The sequence below is a fragment of the Haplochromis burtoni genome, unplaced genomic scaffold, assembly GCF_018398535.1.
Source record: "Haplochromis burtoni strain Fernald_Lab_line unplaced genomic scaffold, NCSU_Asbu1 Contig_641, whole genome shotgun sequence".
NCBI classification, from domain to species: domain Eukaryota; kingdom Metazoa; phylum Chordata; class Actinopteri; order Cichliformes; family Cichlidae; genus Haplochromis; species Haplochromis burtoni.
In genome coordinates this window covers 197602-216491 of record NW_024583002.1, presented here as the reverse complement: position 1 = coordinate 216491, position 18890 = coordinate 197602, and the positions used below count along the sequence as shown (strand labels likewise).

Here is an 18890-nt window from a genome sequence, read left to right as displayed (position 1 = left end):
TGCAGGTTCGTGCATCTGGAGATGACTGTTGGACGCTCATTTGGGAGCGATTATGAAAACATTTCTTAAAAAGCAGCATCTATTATTTACAAACAAAATGTAAATGATACAAAAAAAAAATGCAGAAATTCATCTCTTACAAAATAGTAGCTACATACCAGCATTTTATGAGGACTATATATGAACATGAAAGACTTTGGAGGTTGCATTTAATTTCAAACTGAGATAAGAAATTGAATCTTCTTTCTAAATGATGCCTGCAGCATTCATCTGCTGGTGTGTGCCAACTGGATCAGGAAAATCTGGAACTGAATTGTAACGTTAGTCAAAATACTGGAATTTGTTGTTGGCCTCAGCTTGTGATTAATACCATCATATATTAAGCAGTCAGTTATTTTATTAATCAACCAATTAGTAAATATTTATATGTAAAATATTAGCAAGAAGATTAGAAATCAAAAACTTGTCAGAACAATCATGATAAAAATAAACAGACAATTTTCAAATTTGAAATTTGAAAAGGTTTTTGCATGACTTTGGAAAAAAAAAGCAACATGTTGATGGAGGAAAATTACACATTGTAGGTTTTTACAAGCGTCATAATACAAGCCATTTAATGCTGAGATATAAAAGGCTCCTTAACCTCCCAGCTCTCCATTACAAGACACACTCAGGTAATGGTGCTGTGAATTCAGACTGGTCCAGAGCGGTCATCCTGTGTTTTGCCTCCAACACAATCTAAACTTTTTTTTGACATGTTCAAGAAGCCGAAGCCCGCAAGTGAGAACAAATCCGAAGAAGACCATCTGTGCTACGTGTGATAAAAGGGCAACTTTGGATGGATCTGATTCTCCTGAAAGTGCTCAGAGTACATGAGTAAAAACAGAACTGTTACGAATCCTTTGTTTTTAAATTAATTTAACAACTTTTAATTCAGGTTTCATTTGGCTTTAAGGGCAGAAAATAAACCAACAAGGGAAAACTATCACTGGCTGTTTTGTTTGTGTGTTAGCACTTTCAGTTAATCCCAAGGAAGAATAAAGGTAAAAGACATCAGTTAATCTGAGTGGGGAAAACTCAAATCATCAAAAATAACAGACCAAAAAAAGCAACCCTTTGAAGTCTTTGCTTCATAGCAGGAGCTTTATTTCATGTCAGAAGCTTTTATTCACAAACAGATTCTTTTCTTGGTGCACATCTAATACTGACACGAAAACCTGCCAAGCTCTCTGAATGGAACACCTGAGCTATTGTTGCCTTCTGAGTCATGACATGAGGGCTTCTGGTCTCAAGTCTTTTTAAAGCCTCTTAGAAATTCAAATTAGAAATTCAAATGAGGCTTTCAGTCAGATATTAAAAACGGTATCAGTATCTTGTTCACTTTTATGGAGAGATGTGGCAGTGTGCTTTCATAAGATGAAAGGAAATGAAAGAGAATTACACAACTGTGTACAACCCTGTTTCAAAAAAAAAAAAAAAGAATTGAATGAATGGGAAGTCTTTTAAAGACCCCCCCCCCCCCAGTTAAATGTTACTGTCCATGCTCATTTTCAGTTTGATGCCAGTAAGATGTTGAAAAAAGGCAACAACCGAGTGGAAAAGAAGAGAAAAAACCTGCTGGTAAATCTCACATTTCATTAGCTTAAATAGTAACATGACTGGATACAAAAACATTTTCCCACAAAGGCATGCTTTCTCATTGTACTCACTGCAATTTTTTTTTTTTTTAATGAGTGTAAACCTGTCAAAAATATGGCTTTCATGAATTATGGTCAAGTATATAAACAGGACCCCACATTATAATTCAATGATTCAGCTGTTCCTAATATCATCTCAGATCTTACCTGTCATCTAATTTTTTTTTTTACCTCAGTGCTCATTAAATTCAGTTTTCAGTTTTATTTGTCATATGCAAGTTAGCACAGGGTCAACATTGCAATGAAATGTATTTGGCGAGCAGCAGTCACTCAGCAGCGTTGTACAGTAGGAGAAAATATAATAAAATATAATAAAAAAATAGAAAAATAGTAAGGAGCAAAATATTAGAGAGACATGGTAAAAGAGAAAAGATGACTAAATATATATGTATCTATAAATATAAATATATGTACAGGGATTAAATAAGAAAATCTTGAAAAGAAATATGACGGGAGGACAGATGGGATATTGCACAGGAATGAGCAGCAGAAAATTACAGTATTGCACTTTTAAATATAAATATCAATAACAGTTAATAAAAGTTCAGACATCACCTGATCATGTTCCCCTCTAGAAAAATGTTTTTGTTTGCCAAAAAACATAGCTGAGTATAGACAATAAATACTCTTATACGGAGCCCCGCAGGGGACATGGGAGAAAAAAACAGTTAAGATGGACTTTTGCGAGATCTCGCAAAACAAACTTGGGATCTCGCAAAAGTTTTAGCCGCATTCTTCGGAGGCCGCCAGCTCGAAGCCGACCGGGAGGTCGAGGCACGATGTGCCGGGAAAGCGGTGTTCCTCCCGGCTGTAGTAGGTCTCAACCTCCCGTTAGCTTCGAGATGGTGGGTGTCAGATCTCCGAAAACGTCGGAGCACTTTTGCAAATATGTGATGTCTTGTAAACTGAGCAGGTATCTGACGTTTGCACAACTACATTCACGCCTCAAAATATCTTAAAAGTGTATTTTGTGACCCAGAAAGAGTAATATTACAACTAAGTAGCTGCCGCCATTGTTGGAATTCAACTTTTGCGAGATCCCGAGTTTGTTTTGCGAGATCTCGCAAAAGTTTTGTGAGATCCCGAGTTAGTGTTGCGAGATCTCGCAAAAGTCCGTCTTAATTTTCTTTCTCCCATGTCCCCTGTGGGGCTCCGTACTCTTAAGCTACACTGTGTAATTGTTTTTGTTAATTTTGTTGCATAACATTTTTTTCCTGTCTTTTGAAAACATGACTTATGACACATTCAAGGCCCCAAAAGGCAACAAAATGTCAACATGCTGTGACTGAGCTCAGCTCAGCTTGCATACACTCATCCTTTAAATAAATGTCCCTCGAGCTCAGCAGATATAAAAGCAAGGACCATTTTTCTACAAGTCACATTTAATACCTGAAATCTGATCTTACTTGAAATAAAATAAAAACCTGAGATTCATGGTTTGAGTCACTTTTGGATCTATGAGTTCTCCCAGGTTAAGTTTTGCTGTGAGAGGACGAGGACCATGTTTCAGCAACTTTGTATCCGAAATCATGAACATTTACTGCAAATAACACAGGCATGAAACCTTATTTCCCTCTATGAACATCATGCTCATTTTGGAGACTACACATTAGTTGTTAGTCTCCAAAATGAGCATGATGTTCATAAACCTATCAGGATAAAATGTAATGAGGTCATAGACAATGTTCCCTCTAAGCTGCGCACGTGCGCAATTGAGCACTGCTGGCACGCTCTCTGCGCACAGAAAATCTGTGTTGCGCACAAAAAAAAATCTAACCTGAATTGAAATTAAAATTAATACTTTAACAATTCTGTTTTGCAGTGTTAGTCAGTGACTGGCTGCTCCCATATGGGATTAGAACGATGCCACCTTAATCCCATAGTCCAGTCAATGATGCGATTTACATTCGTATATACGCAGCTAATCAGCGTGGTTGACAGGCTATGAAAGCGTCCTTATGTGCCGACACCGGTGTTTTAGCTAGGAAAGCTGCGTGGCTGATGTGGAGTGAAGCCACGTTAATGACAACGTGTACAAGCTGTGAGCAGGACAGACGGAACAATTGACGGAAAAAGTATGGACTTGATTTTCTTCCTGAATACTGTCGTTGTTTATATTTACTGCAGGAATAAACGGTAAAAACGGCGTTTTATAAGAAAAAAGGCTCGAAAGCACTCTCCGCATGTGAGCAAAAACTCCACCCCCCTCTCCCTTTCCTATTCGTCCAAAAAAGTACTATGTCAACCAATCAAAAAATGATATGGCAACGTGGCATCTAGTTGTTAAGAAACGGGGGGAAGTTTTAGGAGTGACAGCGGTGCTTTGAGATGTGAGAGATTTGAAACGTTTAGCACAAATCTTGTGTAGTTAGTGTGTAGTGTAGTTTTTGTTGTGTGTTTCAGAACAATGAGGCGACTGCTGAATGTTACAGAAGTTACAGGAGTGATACATCTCCTGTTGTCAGGCTTGCAGGTATCAGGCTTGTGATGTTCTCCTTTATCTCACAGTGGACAGAAATTATTTTTTGGAGTGGCACAAATAATTTGTGTGGCATCAGATTTGATGCAGAACAGCTGATTGTTCTAAAAATAGTTTGAAATGTTTATTTAAAAAACCGCCTTGGCTGCATTCAAAAAATAGCTGCAAATTTTTTTTTTTTAAAGAATTAACTATATAATTAATTGCCCATTATACATTATATACTATATTTTGCAGACAGAGAGTTACAGAACTCTCTCCCAGACCACAGACTCATAATACAAGTCAGCGCTTTTTAAAAAAGAAAGAAAGTTGTGCTTTCAAAATTGGAGTTCAAGTTATTTTTACTTCCAATAGTGTTAACATACTACACAGGTCAATGACAAGATTTTTTTTTACATTTTCATTGTAAGTGGGCTAAAGCAGTTAATTAAAAGTAGTCTAACATAAATGTAAATGCTGTAATTTGATTATTTTAATAAACCATGTAACTTGGATGGATTAGATGCCGGCGTGACCACAGTGCACACGTCTGATGTCGCTCACAGTGGTCCAAGGGATCGCTCAGGGAGTTTGTGTGTTCGCTCAGACACGTGAAAAATTAGAGGGAACATTGGTCATAGACCAAAAGAACAAAAGTTCAGTTTCCTGCAGGTACTTACAAAAGCAACTAAAGGAGTCGCCCCCTGCTGGCAATTAGAAAAATACAGGTTTAAATGAGTTCCCCTTTGGCTTCACATTTCAAATCTGGAAGCTACTCATCTTTTACATGCAGTCTTTGTGTGTGCCCATACACCAGGAAACAGATTCTCAAAATTATTGATGTTTTAATAAAACAATTTCAGTTTACAATTCAAATGCATCAAAAACATTTAAATAACAGAAAACAAGGACAATATCTTAAGACAATTTCAGCAGTTCTATATTTATATTTGCTAATTTTATCAATTAAAGAAATAATATTTAATAGGATCCTCCACTTTGTGTCTGGGTGAGTAGTGCTTTACAGATGGTGGGAATCACTTTATTAGTATCTTTATCATTTGCTGCAATTCTTCATTGGATTTTCCTGCAGCTGCTCCCATGTCTGTGTCAGAGTTTTGTTCCTTTCCTCCACAGACTGTGCTCTTCACATGAAAATGCAGGAAAAACACAATGCTGCTTTATCATTCTCATACACTTACTTTACTCATACAAGTCATTTGTGGAGTTCAAGAACAGTCTGCATACAGTACAAAAACAATGCTAACCTTTTCTGAAGGTAGAGATTGCAGGTTTCCTTTAAGGTGTCGTAGCTCAGAGTTTGCTGCTGTTGTGTGGACTCAGGATATGAAACAACGTGCTGCTTAAAGATGTCAGACTCTGCAAAACGGAAGACGAAAAGCTGGCTCTGGCTCCTTTCTTCAGATGTAACACTGCAGCTGGTGTCCTGGTCACCTGGATGAGAAATTAAAAAAAAATTTATTTACAGTATTGTTCTAACATTAATCCAGGAACATGCTGTTATCATAAAATGGTGTTTGGGTTTACCTCGTATGAACAGACTCTGCTGTTTGGAGTTCAGCGCATAAATTGGACTGTGGGGAGTCGTAATGAGATGAGTTGTGGGAGGAGTCAGGAAGCACACAGTGGTGTTGTTGATGACATCTTGGATGGACATTTTTCCACTCCTTTGCATTACAAGTGACTCACAGAGGCAGGAGAAATGAGACAGTAAGATAAGAACTTAAAGTCATTAAAGGGAACCTATTGTGTTGATTTCCTAGTGCTTACTTCTATTTTTGAACCCTACTCCAGTAGCTCTGCATGACTTGCAGTTCAAAATAACCCATTTATCTTATACTAGGTCCACTGAACCTTTACATCATAAAGGTCCAATGGTGCATTTAGTCAGGGGCGTAATTTCCAGGGGGGTTATGACCCCCCTAATAATCAGACCCAGCCAATATAACCCCCCCAATAAAATTATGAATTATCTTGCATAAATAGGCTGTTGATTTTCTTTACTCATTTCAGTTATTACCAGCAAAATAGTTGCATGTTTAATCATCTGGGAATTTACCCAGATTTATTTATTTATTTAGACAGAGATCTTGACACCCCCCAATGTTCAGCACAAAATTATGCCCATGCATTTAGTGCAGTCTCAAGCCTGAGCTTTTGTCTCACAAGGGTTATTTGCCCATACACTGACCTCATTATAAGTATTATGGCAATCCATTGTATATTTTTATCAACAGCTTGAGTATTCCTACCAATCCCTGCAGGAACTGTGCTGACGCAGTGACAGTTGGGAGGTCCTTGCTGTCCTTTGGCCTGAACAGACACATAAAGTGATGTGTAAACATTTAATCTAATACAATGCCACGCTACCACGCATGTAAAACTCAGACAACCTTTCAGAGAGCTGCTTTGTGCTGGGTTTTGTCCCCCGTCCAGTTGTGACGGTTTGAATTGCTCCACTTTTACACAATATCAAAAGATGGACTTTTTCAGCAGTAAAAATCTGGAAGTCATCATCAGTCACAGGGCAGCAATCCACAAACTGTACCCTGAATAAGGCGCTGTTTGCTTCTGGCATTAAAACGAGAGACAATGGAGCCCCTGGAAATAAAAACAAAGAGGAATAAACATGCTAAAATTAGTTTAGAATAGAAATATATAAAAAGCTTTAAGACTTTTAGCCTCATAGATATTACATCAGAGACTGTGTATTTGTCTGCTATCTGACTCCTGCTAATTACTGTTTTCAGTCATGTTTTTGTTGGAGAATAAATATATCTGTCAGCTTACTGAGAACGTGATTATTAGCTGAACTGTGTTGTCATGTGCACAGCTGGATGCGTGTTTAACTGTGGAAGCACTTAATAATACTGACACTGTTGTGTCAGTATTTTTAAGTGTCAGTAAGGGAGACAAAAGGATGTCTGCCTTTTCTGTCCATGTGTTTGCAGAGACACAGAATAGAAGAAAATGGATATTCTGTGAGGAAACCAATCATTGCTTTTCATCTAACTTCCTGAGAACATCTGATTTTTTTGTATAAGAACTTTAGAATATATTAAAAAAAAAGCCCTGCCAATTTACAGGCCCCTTTAAATAAACATGCGTGGGTAAAACTTTGGTGGCTTTTGATTTATATATATTTTTTTAGTAGTTTTGAGTCCTCATATCTAACTAAAGTACAAGACGATTTTAAACTCATTCCTGAGTGTCATGAGCTAGAGACAAAATCTTTTTTTTCTTCAGCATATTACTCATATTCTCATTCATTTTACTTTAAACATCAAGATCATGGGATATACCATAGTTTCAACAACGGCAGCAATTTAATATTGAGGTAGAGAAACAGGAAAAAGAATTGGTACCCTGATAATTTACTGGAGAAATCTTCCAAAATTGCATTTGAGTAAACTTTCAGCGGTCATATCACCACTTGGGATGAGTTGCTTGTCAAAGGAACTCATATGAGAAGTTTTGATACAGGGCTCACCTTTAGCATTCATTCCTTCTGGGGGGTCAAAGTGATTTCCTATTCTAAACATTCTAAACATTCTGACAATTGAAATGGAGAAGCAAAATAGAATGTGAACTGATGTTCACATGTTCTATTTTCCAGATTTCATTTTAACGGAAAACAAGGATGTCTGCAGAAACTCACTAAACTCCCAATCAAAGAAAGCTCTGGAGAATTCAACCATGGTGACATTTTAGAGCTGCCCCGTAGGATTTACTTACCGGATCGCCTGTCCCAGACACACACCAAGGCATCACTGAGCCCAAGAGCGATGTAACGGTTGCATTTACTAACAGCTGAGCAGAGGATTTCCATTGCGTTTGGCCACAATACATCTGGCATCGGGTCCACATCTGCATCAAACAGAAGGCCATTCCAAAACGTTAAAATAATCTCACTGGTGTAAAGAAAAGTATGCTGTAATATCAGCACTTTTTAAAGCTTTTGTTCTTAGTATCTAGACTTATCTCTTAATTAATAAAATATCATACTTGGGCTGCTCTTTGGTGTTTTTTTTAGGAAATACTGAAGAAGATTACAGCTGCCACTCCACCACACAGCAACAGCGACAAGTAATCCTAAGAAAAGGTCAGACAGTGAAAATGACATTAACAGGAGCATGGTCTGCATACAGACTTGAATATGTCTTTAATGGATCTGACTGTTGAATGCATAACGAATACAATCCAAAGCAGGAGGATACCCTTGTGACTTTCAATCAGTTCATCAATCATACATATAAGGTCAGAAAGACAGAAGGATCATTATTGTGGAAACTTCCAAATGGGTTTGACATATTTAAATTACTGTTAAGCAATTAAGCAATAACACTTAATGCTACAAACCTGGCTGAAACTCTGCTTTGCTGTCACCAGGACCACAGGGCAGAAGAAAGTGCCACGTGCAATGTCTGGAAAAGATTCAGTAACTAATATGTAACAAAAGAGAGATAATTGTTTGCAGACAGACAGATTACAAATGCTGGAGTACCCAAAGGTGAGTTTTATTTACTCGTTATATTAAGATGTAGAACTAACTCATCTTATGTCTTTAATACTGGATTTGCTGATAATGTAGTGACTGGTTTGATTAGTGATTCTTTGCATTTTTGAATGAGTCTGTTAGTGTCATTCTAGTTTTCTTTAGTTAACCACATGAGGTCTTAGAGGGCAACCACACAGGAAGTGAGGAGCACCAATGTGGCAACTACAGACCACTAAAAGTCAACAACATTCGACGACTTCAAACGACTACGAGCAAAATATCTGCTGGTGATGCAAAGTGGGCAGATTTTTTAATTTTGAGGTGAGCGAGTAGGATGACATTTACAAATATAAACAAAATAACCCTATAATTATTATCTAATACAGACAGACAATCTGCAGAATATCTGTGAACTCCCAATCAAGAAAAGCTCTGGAGAATTCAGCCATGGTGATATTTTAGAGATGCCCCGTAGGATTTATTTTAGACAGACAGACTGACCAAAACAAAACAGAGCATCCAATGAAAGCAGCTTAGCTTTGGAATGCTGATTGTATTGGCATGAACTTTATCACACCTTGGGCTTTCATTCATTTCCTTTCTTTTTCCTTCATCTGTACTGAAGGGCGGCTTCTCCAAACGATGGCTGCTGCTCCTGATTATGTCCAGAGCCAAACAGTGCATCAGAAAGTCTGTTGGCTGCGACTTCTCAGGTGGACTACTGAGTGCCTTCTCTGCCAAAAAGCAGAAACATGAAGGTCAGTTGCTTGGCTGCATTTTTATTTCAATCATAAAAACAAGAGATACAATACATAAAAACTGATAGACCCACATACATCTCTGCATGTTTGGTTAAATTGTAGCACAGTGTAAATGTAATGCTTCTGCTCTAACAGAAAAGTTATACCTGTTGGGATTTTTGGTGGCCTGATTTGAATCATTACGGTAACTGGTGACCATTCAGATGAGTTTGGGTTCTGAGGATTAAAAAAACCAAAAAAAACTGTTTATTTAATGTGTGATTCAGTCACATGCAATATATAGTCTCGATCAAAAGACTACTTGCAAAATGGCAAAAAATCATATTTTGCATGGTTGGATCTTAACAAGGTTCCAAATAGAGCTTCAACATGCAACAAGAAGAAATGAGAGAGAGACAAAACATCTTTTTTGAGCATGCAATTGATTGAAAACAATACTTAAACTGAAACAGGCTGTTTTACAACTGATCAAAAGTTTAGGACCATATGCCTTTAAAAGGCCAAATCTGTGAAAAAAATGTGGATTCATTGTCATCCATTGCATACATTTGAAAATCCTAGGTAACTTCCTTATTGCAACCTTCTGCATTCAGAAGGTTTTCAGAAAACCTGACCTCTGACCCTCACATTGAGGTCGAGGTGACTGAGATTCAAACTGAGATTTTTAATACATACACTTATCATATTAATTTGACAGTCCTTGTATCATCTTTCTTGAATTGTCATGTTCACAAAATTTTCAGAAAATTTGACTTCTGACCTTGGCCTTGAGGTCAACGTCATGGATATTTGAACTTGTCTAAGATTTTTAGTAGATATGCCTAAGGTATTAAATATGAAAATCCTAGCTGGGTGTTAATGCTACTTGCCCAGCTGGATGATGACAATACCCCAAGCATTTCAGGTTTAGAGGTAAAATCTAGAAAAACAACCAAAAGGATGGGAAAACCTGAAAAAAAATGATGGTAACATAAGTCTAATATGAAAACAAATGGCATAAAGTACAAAGAGAGACCGGGATGTAACCAGGACTTCAAAATCTTTGGTCTTAGCACTCCTTCCCAGAGTTCGGTACCCAAAACACATTCTTATTTCAGTTTAAACTGTGACTCATTACCTGTGCATTCTCCAACTCTTTCAGCCATGCTGCTGAAGGAAACTGGTAGACCTCGAGCCAAACAGCTCCGCCGCCTGATAGGATACGTAAAATGAATAAAATTTTGCATTTGATTGCAAACTCTGTAACTAAATCCCATCATAAAAACTAAAATAGAAGTTCATACTTACAACTGAGTGATGCAGCTCCATAATTTCCCCCTTCAAACAGTTCAAATGACAAACAAATGCTCCTTTTGTTGATATCTTCCTGTTATTCAAATAATTGATTTGTTTCCTTTTTTTTTTTGAATAATTAAAAACAGAAAAATTCTAAGTGAAAACCACACCCTGTCCCAGTTATATAAGTCATTTAGTAAAATGTGACAATACACACCATAATGTTAGTAACGCAGAGGAGGTATATCGAGTCTGAATGATGACCAAAGACTCTCGCAACACCTGTAGATGATAGCAATGATGTCAGTATGATGAATAACATTTAATAATATAGAACCTGTTTACACACTTCAAAAAGCATTACTGTCTAAGGCAGTGGTTCACAAAATGTACAATTAAAATGGAGCATTAAATGTACAAAAAGGCATGAATTAAATAACATTTACTACATTAATTACATCAGATGCCCTGATTAACCTAACAGTGGCTCAGACTGACTGCAAGAATAATATTTTTTATGACTTAAAAATGAACAGTTTTTTGGGTGGAGTTAAGTTATGCTAAGATTGTGCCAAGTAACCCAACAAGGCTCTTGGAAACCAAATATCCCTTATTAGAGAAAATGTGCCTACTGCACAGATTCCTAACCAGAGGCAGCAGCAAAGTCTGATTGTGTGTGAAAGCGGCCAATAAAAAGAATAGTGACAGGAGCCTGTCCTATCTGTCATTGGGTGAGAGGGCGGGGTGCATCTTGGACAGCTTGCCAGGGCATTGCACGGCCAAATGTCAGTGTGTGTTTGCTAATCTATAAACTTCCAGCTGTCTGATATATTTTTATGGCAGATAATTGTTATAAACAGCAGAAGCAACCCAAGGAAAGCCTGGTGGACCATAACTCACCCATATCATCAACAGTGCCAAGCAGATACATGGTCTTAGACATACTGGTCATCTGGATAGATGTCATTTCCAGCCTGTCCTGCAGCCACCCTGCAACACGATTCAGAGATGACGCACACCACACAGACAAGCCCCCGGAGTGGCCCAGACAGAGATACCTGCCGTCGTCTGAGCAAGTCAAGCAGTTGGTGTTTCCTGGGAGCTGACAAATGAAGGAAATAAGTCTTTATAGAAGCAAGTCTCACCACTAAACACCTTATATCGGCCGCTATTTTGAAACAATAACTTCATGAATTTCATTAATCACAAGTATGTGAAATTGCACGTATAGAATCACCAGTGAAATGAAATCTCATAACAAATGCTCAAAAATACTTACTCACACCTGTAAGTTGTATTTCTACAATCTTCCCACAGGTTTCAATTTGAATAGGGGTGCAACGATACTCGTATCGATATTGAACCGTTCGATACAGTGCTTTCGGTTCAGTACGCATATGTATCGAACAATACAAAATTTTTAATTTATTTTATCAACTTTCCTTCTGACGATGCTGTCTGTGTTGAGCGCTCAGTGGATCTGCGCTCGACAGTGCAGCCTAGGCATCGTCGAAGGCAGACGAGCGCAGGGCAAGCTAGCGAGACAGAAGTTAAGCTCTCCTTGCAACATGAATGAACCCCCCACCCTCATTCAGATCTGGCGTTTGGAATTATTTTGGTTTTCATGTGACGTATGACCCTGAAGGTAAGCGCGTCATGGACTAAAGTAAAACAGTATCTTGGATGTGCCACGCACTAGTGTGTTAGCGCAGTTAGCTCGTTAACGTGTTGGCCGTCTAGCCCCACACAAGGAGATTTGCCAGTGTTGTGGCGTTAACGTCATTTCAACGAGATTAACGCTGACAGCACTAGTGGGAACACAACGAATATGACTGCACATTTACACCGACATCATCCTAGTGCAAAGACAAGTGGAAGAAGACAAAAACAACAAGCATGCATGCTACAAACTTTACCCGAGTCATTTAGACAGCCGTTAGCACATGATTCTCCTTATGGGGACCTGATATGTTTAATATTGTGGCGAGCTCAGACAAGGAGGAGACGGAGGTGTCGTTTGGTCTTGCTTCCCGTGAGCTAGCCAGGGAGCACAGCCGTTTATTGACATCTGCAGAAGAACACTGCCGCTAGCTAACTGCTCAGCGCGGCAACCGCACAGCAACAACAACAACAACACCACCGTCGCAGCGAGAGGGCGTCGTCACCCGTCACTATGGCAACATAAACAAAACATAACTGTACAAACAGAACCCCGAACAGCCCTGACCCGCTACATAGCCCCAACTAAGGGGTCAGTCGTCCCCGACGACCCCATTACCCCACACAAAGTCCTGCAAATGTCCAGGTGCCTTCTTTTGGCGCACCGGCCGGTCACGACCGGCGGGGGAAAAGTCACTCGGGTCAGAACATGGGGTGCCACCATCATCCCACTTCTGACACCAATGTGGCGAGCTCAGACAAGGAGGAGACGGAGGTGTCGTTTGGTCTTGCTTCCCGTGAGCTAGCCAGGGAGCACAGCCGTTTATTGACATCTGCAGAAGAACACTGCCGCTAGCTAACTGCTCAGCGCGGCAACCGCACAGCACAACAACAACAACACACAGGGCGCCCTCTGACCCCGGAAGGACACACCGTCGCAGCGAGAGGGCGTCACCCGTCACTATGGCAACATAAACAAAACATAACTGTACAAACAGAACCCCGAACAGCCCTGACCCGCTACATAGCCCCCACCTAAGGGGTCAGTCGTCCCCGACGACCCCATTACCCCACACAAAGTCCTGCAAATGTCCAGGTGCCTTCTTTTGGCGCACCGGCCGGTCACGACCGGCGGGGGAAAAGTCACTCGGGTCAGAACATGGGGTGCCACCATCATCCCACTTCTGACACCAATGTGGCGAGCTCAGACAAGGAGGAGACGGAGGTGTCGTTTGGTCTTGCTTCCCGTGAGCTAGCCAGGGAGCACAGCCGTTTATTGACATCTGCAGAAGAACACTGCCGCTAGCTAACTGCTCAGCGCGGCAACCGCACAACAACAACAACACACAGGGCGCCCTCTGACCCCGGAAGGACACACCGTCGCAGCGAGAGGGCGTCACCCGTCACTATGGCAACATAAACAAAACATAACTGTACAAACAGAACCCCGAACAGCCCTGACCCGCTACAATATGCTGCTGAGAATATAGCCCAGAAGAAGCGTATAGTATAGCTTTTATTTTGGAAAGAGCCATTTCTCTGTAATAAACTCTCTTTTCCAAAGATGAGTGATTTCTCGATCAGATAGATTTATTTTTTTATTACTTTGTTGTTTCAGCAACATTAAATTTAAAAACTGTACTTTTGAGTTAAAATATATATTTATAATTTTAATAAATGACAAATTAAAAAGGCATGAACATTTTTTGTATCGAAAAAATATCGAACCGTGACATCAAAGTATCGAACTGAACCGAACCGTGAATTTTGTGTATTGTTGCACCCCTAGTTTCAATTCATAATTCTTCAAATAACACATTTCTAAATTAGAATGAGTATGAAAACATCTACATTTTGTTTAACGAAACTGTTATTTTTATTTGACAACCTTTGTTTTCTTCATTGTAAAAAATGGAATAGCTCTGTTTGCTGGTTCAGAGTTGACTGGATATATTTCATACTGGTCTACACAAAAATCAAGTTCTCACTTTGGCCAAGTGCCAACAGATGCCATGATGCTACATGGATATAAAAATGTGAGAAAACATCAGATTATGAGCTTTCAAAATGTCTTATTGACAGTTTTCACAAAGTAAATCATGTTCTATTATTGGTTTGTTAAATACATATTTCTTTGGTTTAGGAATCAAATGCATGGTGTCCAAATGAGTGGACATGTTTGTAACTCCCTGAAAAATGGGTTCATGAACAAAATTTCAATTGCATTTTTGGGTTGTTTTTCTTTTTGTGCTTAAAGAGGAATAAAAATCTAAGGACAAAATCGTGACTGAGGCCCTCATAATTAATGCATGAGATAGTTAAACTTAAAACTTTACATGTCAAGATCTTTGTACCTGCATCATACCAGTAAGTTCCAAAGTAGGTGTCTCATCCCTGGATGTCTTTGCGTTATGGGCTGATTCCATTTCTTTTCTTGTGATGAAGAATAAACCTGGAGAGAGAATCGAGAGCTCTCATGTCGTCTTTGTTTACCTCCACAACAGAATTTTTTTTTTTTTTTTTAGAAAGAAATAGATGTCTGTGAAATAAGACAACACAGACTCACTGCTTTAACTATATATAGATTTTACTCATCTGCCCCTTTATTAGCTAGAAAAAGCCCTGAAGTTAATTCAGTATAAAGTATTCCAAAAACATGTAGAATATGGTCGTTACTATGCAGGAACTGAAACAGCCTTAAATGTCACAGTGGAAAAAGCTGATACTATTTATATGCCGCTGAAAGTATTTATTGGAAATAAATAAAATAACAAAATGAATCAGATTAGCCCTTTTCGTAACACTTGATGTCGTTCACTAAATACTTTAGAGTATAGAGTTTACAACTTTACACACAGACTGATTCATACGGCCTAGATGTGGCTGAAAAAGAGTTCAGTGAGGTCACTGGTTAGCAGTGTTGGGCAAGTTACTTTGAAAAGTAATTAATTATAGTTACTAGTTACTTCTTCAAAAAAGTAACTGAGTTAGTAACTGAGTTACAATTTTCTAAAAGTAATTAATTACTTGAAAAGTAACTATTGCGTTACTTTAAAAAACAAAAACAAAAAAACGTTTAACCCTCTGGGGTCCAGGTTGTAACTGGCCATTTTTAACTACTTTTGATGTTTTCTCTAAATTTTACCTTTAAAAACTATTTACTTTTCCTTGTTTGGTATCTTCCTTTTCAGCACAACCTCACGTGTCTGAATTTACAGTTATGTTTTCATTTTGACATACTGTATTAACACAATGATCTAAAATCACACAAAAAACATAAAATCAGAGTAGAAAAAGTTATATTTTTTACTGTAACAACCACAAACATGTTTAATGAATCATATTTCATAACTTTAAATGCAAATATAAATGGTCAATTTTAAAATCCTATGCACAAGTTTTGCAAACAATAAAGTTATTTGCATCTATTTACCTTTTACCTTGATTTTCTAAATAACCATTTCAAACTATTTACAGAACAATCAGCTGTTCATTATTCAATAAGATGCCACACAAAAATAATTTCTGTCCACTATAAAGGAGAACATCACAGCCTAAAACCTGTAGGTCTGACAGCAGCAGGTGTATCACTCCTTTTTCTATCTGGAGACAGCAGTCACCTCATTGTTCTGACACACAACACAAAACTATCCACAACACTACACTCCCATCACTGCTGGTTAGCCTGGAGGCTAACAATGAGCTGAGACCACAGATAAAAAATCGTCATATAAAGCTGTTTAACTCAGGACAAAAAAGGGGAGCTTGTAAAACAACTATTAGATCACAAACAAAAGTATTTTAGTGTAAGTGTAATTTTAGACCAGAGTGGAAAAGCACTGAAAATGGATATGTTGGTCTTACCTCAGCTCTGTGAACTCTGAACGGGCTTGATGTTTCACGGTCGCTATGACAACCGACTGGCTCCACCCCGACCGCGGTTTAAAGCTGCTTTGTGTCAGGAGGAGCTACACACCGGCGTGGATGCTACAGAAGAACGGTCACAGTGAGATCTGCAGCCCTGCGATCTAATCTATGTCTGAAGAAAGTGCATGTTCTACTCTTGTGATAAATGACTGATAAAATATTATTCTTATGTGCACTTTCTGTAAAGCAGAAGGTATATTTTTTTATATTTGGTAGCACTTTTTAATAATTTCACACTATTAAGCATTATTAAAGTATTGGTAAGGTATTATAGAGTACTTAATTTATCATTTATAGACATTGCCCCGCTTTAGTATGCCATTTATAAATATATATTTTATTATGACTATGATTACGATTGTTACTGTGATAGCTCTACATGATGTAACAGTAACGGATGGAGAGACATACCTGTATTTATAAAGGACATACTGAGGAGGACTCTCTCTTTCTCATTTATCTTTGAATGTTATTCCATGTGGTTTAAGGGTTTCTGTTTCTCAAAATCATACTTTACTTATAGCATATGCATATTTATCTGTTCCCACTCTCCTGTTAGATGAGTGGACCAATCTTTGCCTACTGCAAGTGCCAACATCTGTATGATGTATAGAAAAATTTTACACACATTAAAGACACTTTTTTGCACTAAGCAGCAACCTCTGCAGCTAAAAATTCAAACCAATTATAATACCAACGAGTGCAGTTTCTCTGGTGGTCGCTCCCAATTTTATTTATATAACACAAAATCACAGCAGCAGTCATAAACAGTATTTCTTTTGTGCTATCATTTTAATAGAACTCTTCAAGCATGTCAGCCTTGCAGCTACTAAACCTGCTGAACTCAGCACACATGAATAAGCAGCCAAAACTTAACTGAACTGGTCTGTGTTTTTCATTGCAAGTTGGAGAATGATACTGGGATGAGGTCAACATAGGGACAAGCTGATGGTCTTCTCTTGTTCTCCTTTTATAACATGGTAGTTAACAGTATATAAAATAGTGTTTTGTGCCTCAAGTGCCGCCTTGCAACTCTGAGTGTTTTCAGATCTCATCCATCTGGATACCAGAGTTAGTCTGTATCTTTGCAGTAAGTAGCAGATGTGTGTATTCAGGCACTGCATCTGTACAGTTTATCAATGCAGCTTGCTAACCACAGTTACTAGTGTTAGCTGATGACTTAACCTACATTCTCAAATATGGTAACTTCCAGCTAAACAGGCAAAAATGAAGCAATTATAATAAAATGAATGTGGCTTTCAAAATGCATGCTATGACCATCTTTATTTTACAGTTTACAGTTACCCTCCAAGTATACCAAAATGCAAAATTAATAGGACTGTTTCATGCATGTGAAGCATTATAATGATATGGTATTGCACTGTGTTAACTGACAGGATTTTATAGCCAGCTGACCTTCGCTTTAACAATTAAGGAAACAAAACATATTATTATTCAGGATCTAAAAGCTTGAATTTTAAAGATCTTGATTTAGCCCATCCTTTACATTTGACACTTTAAGTTTTAAAGTTTGCAGTTCTTACACTTTTGACAAAGGAAAACTCTCTTGCTGCTGACAACATTGTTGTTAGCCCTTTATAAAACAGAAAAATATAAAATGTCTTATACAATAATTTCTTGGCTTCTACTTATACCTGTGTATGAGGGTGCCTGCGTGCATAAAGAAAACATGATTGCTGTGTGCACAAAAAAATAAGAGCGATCTACAAAGAAAAATGTCTGTGGTTATAGATGTCTTTGATGGTTTTATTTGTTTGAAATTTGCACAATAGAAGAAGAGAAAGTACACAACTGTAAAATGCAGTTCATAATGCATACGCTCCTCTCCGGGTCTTCATTGTTGGTGATACTTTTATCCTGCTCAATCGCCCAAATATAATCATACCCTCTTAATCACAACAATCCAAAAATAATTATGGTTTTCCATCAATAATCTGACACATCTATTCCTTTCTTTCTATAAATCTTTTCATAATTATCACTTGTTTGTCAATTGTTACTTTTAAGATTGGGCTTTTTGTGCTTGAAATATGTCCGAAATCACTAAAAGGCAAATTTTCAAATCAAACTACTCTGTGTGCTCAGAAAGTAAAACAGGGTGTCAACAGGAATATCGGCAGCATTAGAAATATATAAGTGTTATTCTTAATGGCGAATGCCTGCACATTTACCTCAGTGATGAATAAAGCAAAAATGTACCAGAAGGATTACAAATGCAACAAATGAGTAAGCAATGTCATCACAGGAAACAGAGAACGTTAAATTACATTAAGAATACAGAAAGCCACTGTTGGCAATCATTTAAACAGTTTTAAACAGCAAACAGTAGTAATAAGGCAGATAACAGATGAGTGTGTGTATGGATAATGAGCATCTTGATATTGGCAGTTTGAAGACTATACAAGTATCCTTAAGGCTTCTATGTCAATGACTGTGTAATGACATTCAATACAAAAGCTGCAGCCACAATGGACAAATACACTCTGAATAGGCACTGATTAAAAGTTGAGAATCAGCTCTCCAAGCTTAAAATACCTAAATACTACAACATATAGTAAGTTAGCAAATGC

General features: G+C 38.1%; 1 protein-coding gene across 3 annotated transcripts; it reads right to left on the bottom strand.

Annotated features, from left to right (window-relative positions):
* Positions 1-4758: 4758 nt before the first annotated feature.
* On the bottom strand, positions 4759-17929 carry wdr93 (WD repeat domain 93). 3 transcript variants are annotated; one of them, XM_042215011.1, is made up of 16 exons: positions 16237-17929; positions 14727-14824; positions 11614-11815; positions 10931-10995; positions 10726-10804; positions 10556-10629; positions 9585-9654; positions 9255-9411; positions 8539-8603; positions 8185-8271; positions 7915-8046; positions 6573-6780; positions 6432-6492; positions 5707-5863; positions 5427-5613; positions 4759-5303 (listed from the first exon to the last, which is right to left on the bottom strand). In XM_042215011.1, the coding sequence occupies exons 2-16, from the start codon at positions 14796-14798 to the stop codon at positions 5216-5218; spliced, it is 1704 nt and encodes a 567-aa protein (XP_042070945.1). In that variant the 5' UTR covers positions 14799-14824; positions 16237-17929; the 3' UTR covers positions 4759-5215. The 3 variants fall into 3 exon arrangements, with proteins under 3 accessions (XP_042070945.1, XP_005949259.1, XP_042070946.1); XM_005949197.3 differs by having other exon boundaries at positions 4760-5303; positions 14738-14824; XM_042215012.1 differs by lacking the exons at positions 14727-14824; positions 16237-17929 and adding an exon at positions 11993-12122 and having other exon boundaries at positions 4760-5303.
* Between the last annotated feature and the right edge of the window lie 961 nt (positions 17930-18890).

Bases quoted from the DNA above. Each gene is read 5' to 3' on its own strand.
- wdr93 (XM_042215011.1), bottom strand. From the start codon at position 14,798: ATGGAATCAGCCCATAACGCAAAGACATCCAGGGATGAGACACCTACT. The intron at 9,655-10,555 runs GTAATGAGTCAC...TTTAATCCTCAG, and splicing joins AAGAGTTGGAGAATGCACAG to AACCCAAACTCATCTGAATG. The intron at 8,604-9,254 runs GTGTGATAAAGT...AATCTTTTCCAG, and splicing joins GAAATGAATGAAAGCCCAAG to ACATTGCACGTGGCACTTTC.